The sequence below is a fragment of the Convolutriloba macropyga genome, chromosome 5 (genome assembly GCF_964194025.1).
Source record: "Convolutriloba macropyga chromosome 5, txConMacr16.3, whole genome shotgun sequence".
NCBI classification, from domain to species: Eukaryota; Metazoa; Xenacoelomorpha; order Acoela; family Convolutidae; genus Convolutriloba; species Convolutriloba macropyga.
In genome coordinates, this window is record NC_134472.1 from 34363639 (window position 1) to 34377622 (window position 13984).

The 13984-nt window shown below is 37.9% G+C and overlaps 1 protein-coding gene across 1 annotated transcript in view; it reads right to left on the reverse strand.

The window, feature by feature from the left end:
* Positions 1-13984, reverse strand: part of LOC142340353 (UMP-CMP kinase-like) — a 90215-nt gene that overhangs the window by 28389 nt on the left and 47842 nt on the right. Inside the window, exon 4 of the mRNA XM_075390927.1 lies at positions 4229-4322. Within this exon, the coding sequence (XP_075247042.1) occupies positions 4229-4322 (94 nt within the window). The remainder of the gene's footprint in view (positions 1-4228; positions 4323-13984) is intronic.

Sequence of the window (13984 nt, forward strand, 5' to 3'; positions counted from 1 at the left end):
GGAAGATAGAAAATTGATGGACCTGGAGGAACAATATTTGAACAGTAACGTAAGACGTCGGATGTTTTTGGATCTAAGTCGATTAACAAATGACCAAACTGCTTCCTGATTGCTAGCTCATAACTTTCCTTCAAAAATTGTGTGTTATTCAGTTGTCGACCAATAAAATTAATTTGCTGTGTGTCTCGTGGTGATTTGAACAAAATTATGTGTGTTGTATTCAAATCAATTGTTCTAGACCATTTGCTCTGTTGAAACAAGTTGTGTTTAACATATATCACACTAATGTTTCTATGTCGCCCCGCAGTTGCTAATTTAGAAAACTCTTTGTCGTTGAAAATTTCTTCACATGAATCGTCAAAAACAAGCAGACAGTTTTCTAACTCTGAAACGAGTTCAAAACCAGAAAACCGTTTGAATTCTACGTTCAATTTTTTCTCTAATGACTGATAATTTGGCTGATCATGCTGATAAAAATAAAAGATTTTTGGAAACTCTGGGGAAAAAGTGCCATGTAGTAACATTTTGAAAATCAGCTCAGTTTTTCCGCAACACGATGGCCCGCAAACAGCCATGAACAACCTGTCAGAAGTTGAAATTATTTTGTTCATAACTTGGGATTAGGAAGAGCGTACCCAACTGTGCACGAGAGTAGAGAAAACCAAAATGTTGATTCTTCGCAATCAAGTTTGAAAAAGACTAATTTGATCAGAGAAACAGTTATGAGAAATATTATTATTGAAATTTGTGTAAAATATACCACTTCTGATCGAGGTAATCTCGAATTACAGAACCTCCAAGACTGTCTTTCTTGGTGCTCGGCGTCGAAAACCAAGTCAGTTATACCTCCGCCCGAATCCAACTGATCTTCTGCTTGACTCATTTTAAAAATTTATTTGTGAAAAATGAATTGCAAACTTGTTACAAAATTATTCAGCGATATATATTTCATACAACACATATTCAGAGTCTTTGTCATCATTTCTGTAAGTGATTGTATAATTTGCATTTATTGAGTCTACTTTATCTCTGAAAACAATGGACTCTACATCGTTTTCTTTCACCCGCCGCTTGATTTCTTTGGGAAGACTCTCATCGTCCAGAGACATCAGAATTGGTACTGCACGCTTGGGCATAGGTAAAGGGGTTAGTTTCAGTCTTTGCATTTTCTCTTGTATAGACATGGTACAATTGAAAGTATTCCACAAGAGAAAGATATTTCTTAAAAGCTTCTATTTCAGCGCCACCACACACAATCTGCTGTTTTCTCAGAATTGTTTGTCCACGAGAGTCAATTCTTTCCTCCTTGACTAGTGTTACAGTCAATTGATTGTCGGGCGCTATACAACTGTAGACTGTCAAACTTGGAGATAAACTCACTTGAAGCAGTGATGGATTTGTCTTCTCTGGACGTCGATTCATTCATCAACCAGTGATAGAACAACAGGGCTTTCTTCCTAGCGCAATGCCTGCTCTTCTGTCTTTTTGGGCAACTCAGTGCATGTAGGTTGCAAACAGGAGTTTCTCGATACAACTTCAAATGTTCAACTTTTGGACAAGACAATATCTCTAAATTTATTACGTTTTTTTGAAGTAGTTCCGTGAGAGTACTTGTTTTCTCTTTGCCCTTGGCGTAAAATACGGCTAATGGAAATCGAAGAATAATGCTGTCTATGATTTGTTGCAAATAGCAGTAAGGATATTCTCCGGTTTCCCAGAGGAGACCGTGCAAAAACTTAGAAACCCACTGGTAAGACTTTTGATCACTTGACGAGAGCGTTCTGTATGAATTGGGAGGTAGAAAAGAAATTATGTCGATAAAGTTCTCAGTAGCAATAGCAAGTTCTTTAACTACGAAGCCAGATTTATTCCGAAAACCTTCAAAGTCGAGAACAACCGCTCGTGATTTCAGCATTCCAACATACTGAACAATCGTCCTTTGAAAGTTTTCACGTAAAGACAAAATGCAAGGCCGGTCACGTGACCAAGATACTCGTTTGTTACTGGACAAGGTAAAACGTATGAGTAACCCGGTCCTTTTTCGCTAAACTCATAAACGAAACCCGCAGCGTCATGAAGAATAGCATGCAATCTCAAAATTTTGAAAGATTTGAAATATTTGTCCAGCGACGAATTATCAATACCAATTATTCCCCCATAGGGACGAAGTTTAAGAGCAATGTCAAGATCAATGTTGGGATCCAAATGCAAACAAGTTGCTAAAAAGTACACAAATCTTTCTCCATAGTCAGGATAATTTTCTTTCAAAAATAAATAGTTTTCGTGAATACTTTTTATGTCTACCGTCGCAATCGTTGATGCCATTCCCTTCACCAAAGTTTTTCAAAATGAATTTATTTTTTCCTTACTTGCCTCCCCAATTGTTTTGTCCTCGCGCTTCACTCTTCCCCCATATTGTTTCCGTACATGTAAATACATTAACTTTTTTCACCATGCTAATAATCCATACGATATTATCCCATGTAATAATCCATACGCCATAAAACTAAATTTAGACTATCCGCATGCATACCCTATTATCCCATGGCTAAGGATCATTCCATATTATCCACATGCAAATCTATACCCTATTATCCCCATGCAAATCTGTACCCTATTATCCTCATGCAAATCTATACCCTATTATCCCCATGCAAATCTATACCCTATTATCCCCATGCAAATCTATACCCTATTATCCCCATGGCATGATAACCCCCCCTTTCCCAGTGCTCCCTATATTTACTACTAGTATCATTTATGATTTCTTTGAAGTCATACAAGGATCGCACTAGGAAATGCGTTATGATTTGTACCACATCCTATATGATCCTTGTTTTACTACTAAGAATTGGAGACGTGAGTTACTTATTTCATGAGAACCTTCGATCTAGAAATTTTCCCAGGATGAAGTCCGCGACCCAAGACGGGTATTGGCCAGACCGACCATACCCAAAACAGGCATTGACCAGACCGACAATACCCAAAGATAGGTATTGGCCAGACCGGGCAGAATTTGGCCACCATTGGCCAGACTGAACAGACTTTGGACACCATTGGCCAGACTGACCGGACATTGTCCAGACCATTGCGCAGACCGAACAGACCTTAGGCCAGACCGTTGTCCAGACCATCGGCCAGACCGTTGTCCAGACCAATGGCCAGACCGAACAGACCCTAGGCCAGACCATTGTCCAGAACGTAGGCCAGACCATCCGCCAGACTGTTGTCAAGATTAATGGCCAGACCGAACAGACCTTAGGCCAGACATTGTCCAGACCGTAGGCCATACCATCCGCCAGACCGTTGTCAAGATTAATGGCCAGACCGAACAGACCTTAGGCCAAACCATTTTCCAGACCGTAGGCCAGACCGTTGTCCAGACCATTGGCCAGACCGAACACATCCTAGGCCAGACTATTAGCCAGACTCATTTAAACGTGTATAAGCATCCAATAAAATTTATAATTTATTCGTTTCATTTTTTGAATGACAAATAAATATGAGATTTTAAAAAGAAATTATTGAAAAAAATCCGTCGATTTAAAGACAAATGCAAATTTCAAAAGAAGGTTAACGAAGTATTTTAATCATCTAGAAGTAGATGTTGTTTACCATTTATGGGCTGCTATTTTGAATAACAGTCAATACAGCACGCATTTATACAATTTGGGTCTTATTTGGCTTGACCTCTAGGCCTTGAAATTAGGTATTGGCCAGACCAAACAGACCAAAATATGGGTATTGGCCAGACCGAACAGACCAAAATATGTGTATTGGCCAGACCGAACAGACCGAAATTTGGGTATTGGCCAGACCGAACAGGCCGAAATTTGGGTATTGGCCAGACCGAAGAGACCGAAATATGGGTATTGGCCAGACCGAACAGACCGAAATATGGGTATTGGCCAGACCGAACAGACCGAAATATGGGTATTCGCCAGACCGAACAGACTAAAGTTGCCACTGGCCAGACGGAAGGCGCGATCCAAATTTTTTCCAGACCATTGTGGACGGTCGCACCGGACCCCCTGTCCGCGACCCAAGTCGGTCTGGCCAATACCTGTCTTGGGCCGCGGACTTCATCCTGGGTTGCATGAAACGGTACCATTAATACCTTAAAATCGACAAAGTCCGAAAATCACTCTGCTTTAGTTCTCGTGGTTAACAAGTCCACGAAACTCCCGTTCGGCTCGAATACTGTTCAAATCTTTTCTGTAGTACTCACTTCGTCAACAGTGGCCTCTCCTTTGAACTCAAAGACTAGGTCCTGCTGCCTGTATTGCTCTATCACTGTCGCCGCATCTTTATACGTTTTCAACCTACAACACGCCACAATCTCTGTTATCGACGTATAAACTGACGGTGAAGCAATGCTCGTGCCTCTTGTCAAACAAGTTTCTTTCAAATCATACTTAAAAATGAGAGAAATATACAAAATATGCAAAAAACTAATTGCACACCTAAAATGATTATCACTGGGCTGAGTTCGAGTGGTCACGTGCGGGGGGGGGGGGGGGTAGCCCGTTGAAGTTTCTTTGATTTCGTACAATGATTTCACGTTCATATATGATTTTACACTGACCATACTCGATTTGTCAGTACGATCCCAGTATAAAACCAAACTAAGGATGAGGTGCGCGACCCAAGCCAGCTCGCTGATCAGACGCAAACCGGGGGGTGCCAGAGCAATTTCATTCGCGGACTGGCTCTGGGCTTCCAGATCCAGCTCGGTCGAGCACTGGGGTACCCCGACTAATAATTTCAACGGTTGAAGTCGCAGTAATCGTTGGTACAATGTATTATTTTCTTAAATAGACGTCATTTTATGTAGATGGTTTTTGGGTTCTTCAGTAAAAAAAAATATTTGTTCCAAACAAAGAAAAATTTTCAGCTCAACAGCAATTACCAAAACTTGGTGGTCCTTGTTGTTAGTCAAGTAAAATGGGAAAGTGCTCTTCAAAAAACAATCCCATCGGGGGAATAATTATTTCATTATTTCGTTTTTTCGGGGGACTGTTTTTTTATTGGACCTCTTTTTTATTGGTTCTGGGCCAACTTTCCAGACTCTGTTAAACTTTCTGATCAGGCCGTGCAGACTCTGGATGAGGTCCTTACGCCTTGTGTGCAGCCCAAGTTGGTCTGATCAGGGCTGGCTTGGGGCAACGCATCTCAGTAGTATAAAAAAATGACTAGAACCTCACCGGGGGGGGGGGACATTTTTGGAAGCCTGATTTTCTCTGCCCAGCAACACCGGGGTGGGACACTTGAAAATTTTGAAAATCTGAATAAAATGTCCCCCCTATTTTACATATTTACATACATATATATATATATATGTATATGCATGTATATATGTATTTTGTATATGTATTTATGTGTATGTATATGTATGTATTATGTATATGTGTATGCATGTATATATGTATTGTGTATATGTATATATGTATATGTATATGTATGTATGTATGCATGTATGTATGTATTATGTAAATGTATATATGTATATACATGTATATATGTAACGTGTATATGTATATATGTATATGTATGTATGTATGTATATTTGTGTGTTTTGCTGTATGCATGTATGAATGTATTTATGTATGCATATGTATGCATGTATGTGTATGTGAGTAGCTATATATGTATGTATTGATGTATGTATGCATACACACACATACATACATACCTACATACGTACATACATACATACATACATACATACATACATACATACATACATACATACGTACATACATATATGCATAAATACATACATACATACATACATACATACATACATTCATACATACATAAATACATACAAACATACATACCTACATACATAGATTCATGCATACATACATACATACATACATACATACATACATACATACATACATACATACATACATACATACATACATACATACATACATACATACATACATACATACATACATACATACAGATTTCAAGAAAAACAAGTTTTTACCTAAGTATGTACACAATTATGGTCATAATCACCTATGGCCGTGAATGCATACACAAATTGGTGAAAACAACAGTAAAACAACTAACCTCTTAGTAGATGTATAAAATCATTAATGACATATTAATTGGAGTGTCATCAGATCATGCCCAAACATGTTCAGGGTCACAAAACTTTCCAAATTAAATTGACCAATCGGAGTGCTTGATTTATTATTCAAGTTGACAACCAATCAGAATTGAAAGATTTATAAACAAAAACTCTAAACGCTCACGTTCAGTAAACAGTAAAAATGAACACAATAGGAACAAAAGACATCAAGCTCATTTATGAGAAAGTTTTATCACTGAGAGGTAACATAAACTATACACACATATCTTATCGACAATTATATTTCGTAGCTGCTTGTTCTTTGTTAGATCCAGAAGTTGACGGAGAAATAGCACTTAAAATTAGACCCTATGGTGGTTTCATTGGAATTGATAATTCAAGACTAGATCCCATATTGAAACGGAGCAAAGTGCTACGACTTCATGCTGCATTGCATGACGCCGCTGGATTTATAAAAGATTGCCGAAACAAAGGCCCTGGATATGTTTACGCTTTCCGTTACTCACCAGTAAACAATTGTCTTTTCGGGCACCTGACAGGAATATTATTCATTCTATCAGTGAAAATTTTTCATTCACAATTGTTTCGTGAATTGGAATGCTAGAAAAATTTGGCAGCAAAACCACAAATATTATTGTCCTCGCTCTCGAAGGTTTCAAACTCAAGTCATTTGGATTCATTATAAAAGAACTGAGTTTGTGTTCCAGTTACAACGATACAATATTTTTCAAACCGCCGCTTAAATTCGCTGATTTACCCGCACACGATAGACAAACTGTTATTTGGCTGACCAATAACCTACACGGTCTTGATTGGGACGAAGGTGATATACCTTACTGTGATTTGAAACAATCTGTCTGAGTTTCAGTTTCCGATTCACACGGAAAAACTTTTTTGCCAAAGGCATTGAAAAGTGTGAGCTCCTCAGTAAGCTTTTACAAAAAACTGTTTATAATCTGGAGGATCTCAATTGTCCTCGAATCTCAGAGATAATATCAGAAGAACAAGTTCCCTCCTGTTATCATCATTCAAATTTTCGTTCAACAAACGATCAATTATCAAACCACTGCGCGGAACGTAAAGCAAGAATATTTTCACAGTGGACACAAAGTGATGCACAGAGAAGACACAGCAACTTTAACAAATTATCTGTCAGACAACTTGAAGATATTCACTTGCTTGTCTCCACTTGACGATCAGCCGATTGTAATATTCAACAGAGTTCAGGATCCCTCTCCACCAATACAGAATAATTTTTCAAGCGATCAACAGAACCGAGCGAACTATCTCAACAACAAGCCAAACACAGCACAACAACCGCGTTACAACTCGCTTTATAGTACAGCAGCAAAACGTTATTTGGCAACCATTACTCTTTCTCACGACGAGCTGGACAGCTTTAGGGCTTTCCTGCCCGTGATAGATAATTTCTATCACTTCCAACTGTACGTAAAAAAAACAGAGAGCTCGAGAACATCGGAATCAGTTCAATTATGGCTATGAACAAAACAAATCAGAAGCCTATGCAGTACCCCAAAGAGCAGCGAATCCCACGTTGGAAGCAATGGGCGGACAAAAAAGTTCCTCAATTTAGATTGAAAAAAACACCACCAGAACGTGAGATATCACTTAATGAGATGCTGAATGAGTTGCGGTTATATGTCTTGGAGCACCCCGAAGTTGAAAAAGTCTTCAATCAACCATCGTTCGAGGAAAATGACTCATCAACCGTTTGTTATAAACTAGAGATAAAAAGTCATATTAAAGGTTTCAATTTGTTTGAGTTCTGGTACATGAAACAGTTGCCCAGTAAATAATTCAAAAATTTACATTTTATATCATCCTTGTTTCAATTCACTTTTCAATTAATTATTTTTCTCCAATGAATCAAAGAGACGAGGCTGACGCCGGTATCAGTAATTTAGTCTTTGATGTGAACAACAAAGAGAGGCCCCCATGGCGTTGTTGTTCAAATTCAACAGTGCCAAGGCCCGAAGTAATAATTTTTGTTCAAGTTAGTATCATTGTCTTAATGATCATTCTTTGCTTCTCTATGCTCTTTCTATTATCAGAAAGCTGTGAAGAGAAATCAATTTGGATTGCACTCTTATCGAGTTTAGTTGGTTACATTTTACCTAATCCCAAACTATGAACAAAGTTATCCTTACACATGACAGGGTATTCATGTCTATTGTAGGACCAAGTGGTTGTGGTAAAACAGAACTCTTATTTCGAATGCTAAAAGGTTCGACCTTTTATCCACACTTTGAAAAAATTTATTATTTTTACAAAGAGTTCCAACCACTTTTCAAAGATATGCAACGAGTTATACCAGGGATTGAGTTTCTAAAATACTCAGGCTTTGATATAACAAAAAATCTATCACATTGTCTGCTTATCTATGACGATTCATGTGAAGAAATCTTCAACGATAAAGAATTTGTAAAAATAGCTACCTCAGGACGTCATCGCAAATTACATGTTATATACGTCAAGCATAATTTGTTCCATCAAAGCAAATGGTCCAGAACCATTGATCTGAATACAACACACATAATATTATTCAAGTCGCTTCGTGACATTCAACAAATTGAATATCTTGGAAAACAGTTGAATTGTCTCCAACTGAAAAAAGAAGCATACAAACTAGCAACTGCGGAGACCTTTGGACATTTGATGATTGATCTCGACCCAAAAACCAGTCAGGGTTTAAGTTTTTCATCGCAACTAGTTGGACCGGATCCTTCTACTCTTTTACATTTCGTCCTCTGAAGCAGTCACTACAACAATTACAAATGAAAAAGAAACATTTGCTTATGCTCAAGCAATGGGCAAATAAGAGGAATGAGAACACAGCTCAAATAGAAATATTACATCAGGGCGATTTCATTTGGTTCTTGAGTGACTGTGTGATGAACGTGCTCTCTGGAGTTGTACAAATCAATAAAGTTGAATTAAAAAAATTCGAGAAACCACTACGTAAACTTGCAGACAGGCGAGTTGAAAAAAGTGAGAGAATCAAAATCTTTCGATCAGACTCTGGAATTCGTCTAATTAAACTGATTGCGTTACCTTGTATAGCTTTTCTGGAGCAAAATGCACACTGAAGAGTTTGTGCTAATTCCTCGTCAAATGTATGCGAATGAACAACCTCAAATTGCCCAACTTCTCAACAATAAAAATGTCCGAGAGAAAGCAAAACAAATATCACTGTTGCAAAGAAGCAAGTCTCCACCAGCACCTTCTACCACGCAACAAGACACGCAACAGCAGACCGATAATATTTTGGAGAATATCAAAGATGAGTTGAATGAGACTAGAGATGACAAAATTGATACAAAAATTTCCAGGGAGCGAGTTTTGAGAGATATTAAACACCTTGACAGAAAAAATTTGAAAAAGCGAGCATAATATTGGAAAAAATAGAAGAGTCAGAATCTCTAACGCTGGATCAGACATCAAGACTAATGGTTAATAAGTCAAGCACGGGAATTCTTGTCGCAGATTTTCTTTACGATCTACAACAAACAACATCTAAGCTTTCACTTGAACATTACAAAGTCCTGACCTTTCTAGATATCAGTTCACAATTAACTTGTAATACATACGCAAAAAAATTTCTTGCCTTATCACTAAACGAAAAGTTACAGTTGTTTGAGGATGAACTAGAAAACGAAGAATCAGGAGTCTCGAGAACAGAAGAATCAAAAGCTTCTGGCGACGATGAAGTAAGCTTTGAAGATGCAAAAGACGAAATCCAACCGTCTAGCTCGTGGACAAATTACTTCCTCTCACTTTAAACAATTGAACAAATTATACACAATAGGTAGTGCAGCTTTTGGTAGCATTGCTAATTTGAAGAAAGCCAGTGGTTTACCAAGATCCAAAGTGGTTCAATACCTTCAGTCGAAAGCCCCATACACAAAATACAAACAATTCATAAAAACTTTTCCGAGACTAAAAGCTGTTGCATACAGAATAAACGAAATCTGGTCTGTCGATGTGGCGTATATGGATAAAATTGCCCATCACAACAATGGAGTCAAATATTTACTGTGGCTGTTGATGTTTTATCGCGATACCTACGGGTGCAACCAATAGAGGCTTTATATGCAAAAGATGCTGTTGAAGCGTTCAAAAAAATGATAAAGCAGAAAAAACAAGAAAGGGTTTGGACAGACAAGGGATCCGAGTTTAAAGGTGAATTCAAAACATTTTGTGAAAAGAAGGAGATACATTTATATACAACAGAAAACGAAACCAAGTCGGCATTTGCTGAGAGGAATATTCGATCGCTCAAAAACATTATTCACAAATACCTGGAGGAAAATTGGACTTGGACTTTTCTTAAGGAATTGCCCCAGTTTGTAAATACTATAAACAGTCGTGTTAATCGTGTTACCCAACTTGGACCTAATAAATCTTTTAAAAAACATGAACCGTTTCTAATATCCCTAGCAATTAGCACAAAAAAGTACAAGCCGAAATACGAAGAAGGAGACCTGGTTCGGATTGCAAAGCCAGACGAAATATTTAGGAAAGGTTATAAACAAAATTACACAAACGAAGTCTTCACAGTATTCAAGGTTGCCACCCTCAGTCCACCAACATACAACCTTATAGACGCAAGCAACGTTACAATTAAAGGTAAATTTTATGAACCAGAATTAGTCCAAGTGAACGTCATTCCTGTCGAAAACTAAACATGAGTATTAATAAAGAATTTACTATTGATTTGATATCAAATGCATCAATGGGAATTTTTACCAATAATACTATGGCCAAGTTTCGAAATCAATTTGCCCAACCATTACAGTTAGATGGAGATTGGCAAGTTGCCCTTGCTTCAATATCATTTCCATCAAACATCAATAATGTAAACTCAGCCGAAATAGTTGCGTATGTCAGTTCTGGCGCTGAACTTGATGCTTCACATAACCGCACCGGACAACTTCGAAGAATTCGCAAAGGTATATACAACAGTTCAGAAGAGCTTCTGGAAGAAATTTTTCGAATCGCTCAGTTGAAACAGTTTGACTATGATTTTGACACTGTAACGCAGAAGTTAGTTTTGAAATTTGGACCTAACGAAGGTTTGTCATTCGAAGATGAAGAAGTACCCAGTATTCTTGGTTTTAAAGGAATAAGAGATATTTCGAATCATAGTTTTATTCATATTGGTTACAAGTCAAAAAATGCAGGCAACTCTTTGAACCGACATGTTGGAGATTTTCCAGTTGATATCACTTGTGGATCACAGTTAATATTTGTATACATTGATATAATTGAACATCAGAACGTTGGTGATGTGAGAGCTCCGGTAATAAAAATCATTGAGACTGAAAGACGTCTGAGAAACGGTAGCATAAACACAGTGACACCCATACACCACAAGTCCTACACAAATTTGGATTACAAGCCAATATTATCAAACAACATTCAGAACATCCAGGTAGAGTTGAGAAACGAAACTGGAAAACTAATTCCTTTTACTGGAACCGGAAAAGTTATAGTCAGTTTAAAATTTCAAAAAAATTATCTGATATGGAAGCACACTACAGCAATCAAGCATCTCAATCAATGCCGCATTTTTCCGGACACTACAGACAAAGAGGCAGCGGTTTTGGAGCGCTTGCTGCAGGTATTGGAAGAGTTGCTCTGCCATTAGCACGCAAATTTCTCTGGCCCGCAGCGAAAAAGATTGGTCGTGATTTACTGGTTCAGGGAGCACCAGAGTTAGTAGAAGTTGCAACCAAAAGAAAGTCAGCAAAACAAGCACTGAAAAGTACAGTAGCCAAAACAGCTCGCAGACAAATAGGTGGATCTCTTCAATCACAAATTGCATCAGGTTGTAAAATAATTAGACGAAAAAGACGACAATACACAAGACCTCGCTCAAACCAAAAACGAAAAATCTCAACCAGAAGAATCATTTCCCAAAAACCCCGTCCAAAAAGGAGTCGTTTGGATTTTTTCTCGCGAAAAGAAAAATGCGAACTAATATTGTAATACCATCTGAAGCTACTCACAGTTCTTTAGACTTATTTGAAAAACCACCTTTGCTGGTAACATTTGATCAATCATTCGAGCAAAAAACCGGACCGCTTTATTCGCCCTCAGGATCATCATTGGAATTTGAAGTTGTTGGTGATCGCAACAATTTTATTGACTTGCAAAAAATTTACCTGGAGATCAAGTGTCGAATACTTCAAACAGATAGAACGGATTTGCGCTACACAACTGGTGACGCTAATGCCAGTGATCTTCCATATTTTGCTAATAATATCCTTCATTCACTTTTCGCCGACTGTACTGTTTCTGCAAATGGTATCAAAATTTCAACAGCTAATGGACACTATGCACACAAAAGTTTCATAGAAACTGAATTCTCTCACGGTACAGACGCAAAGAAAACCTGGCTAAAATGTCAGGGTTACGAGTATGAGGAAAACCCGGGCACTATTCCAGCAGCAATATCAGATATAAGAAAAAGAACAGTGCGACAATCCGCACGCATAACGTTTTATGGAAAGTTGGCGGTTGATTTCTTTTCGTGTGAGAAACATTTGGTTAGTGGAGTTACGTTACGCATTTCAATGAGAAGATCTCAAGATGACTTTGGTTTCATCAGTGAAGACGCAGCGAAACACTACAAGGTTAAAATAGATGAGGCTAATTTATTTATCAGGAAGATGACGGTGTCAGATAATGTTGTAGGTGCAATTGAGAAGACATTATTGAAAACTCCGGCAATTTACCGATACAATGAAGTAATTACCAAAACATTCTTGGCTACAACAGGCCAACAAAGCTGGAAACATGAGGACATTTTCACTAAAGAGCCAATCAGAAGAGTCATTGTTGCATTATGCGTTGGTACAGCATTCATCGGTACCAATACCGCTAATCCATTCCATTATCAAAAATTTGGTTTAAGAGAGATAACCATTTATCGAAATGGTTTTGCAACGGCTGGAACTCCAATGTCAACAACTGACAACAAGAGGTTGTACTACAATTCAATGAGTGCATTAGCTTATGTAGAAAATGGCCATGGAATACCTCTGAGTGAGTTCGCAAACCATTATATAATGGTATTTGATCTGACCAGCACTCAAGAGGCAACCCATGACTTTATTCATCCAGAGCTCACAAACTTATCTTTGTCTGTTGAACTCAAGTTTGATGCAGCGTTAGCTCATAACGTTGAAATATTTTTTCTTGGTGAAAAAGCATCTACGATCTACATTGACTGACTCCGCAAGAAACGCATCTAAAAACGCTCTTCCCATGATCACATACTAATGGACGAAGATCAAAGTCATCTTCAAGTGAAAAAGTGTAAACACCTCAAATTCAAATTCAGAGGGGTTTTTGCCGCTGATAAGTATCCTCTGAACTTGCAAACGAACACATTTATTATTGTTAATGCATCACGATCCAACTCTATTGGAACCCACTGGGTAGTGCTAGCTAAACGATATGCATACCCAATAATATACTTTGCAGATCCAATGGCTCTACCCTTGACTACCTACAAGGATATTTTCAACCGTTTACAACAGTGTAAAGACTTGGAGATAATGATGGATATCATGGAACATAGAAGAGACATTCAGTCTCCATTGCAATCCTCAGACTCCCAGCTTTGTGGTTTATTTTGCATATATATTGTTCATTATTTTTATAGTGAGAAATTTCCATTTATACCTGATGTAAATGAATTAGAGTTGCTAGCTTTTGTAAAACATATGAAGTAAAACTTAATTTAATTTTGAAACAACAACATTTTTTGAATATCAATTTTTACAAAATTGAAAGGTTATGAAAGAGTTTGCGGTTTCTCGCACAAAACTTCCGTGGCCACTAAGCAGAATA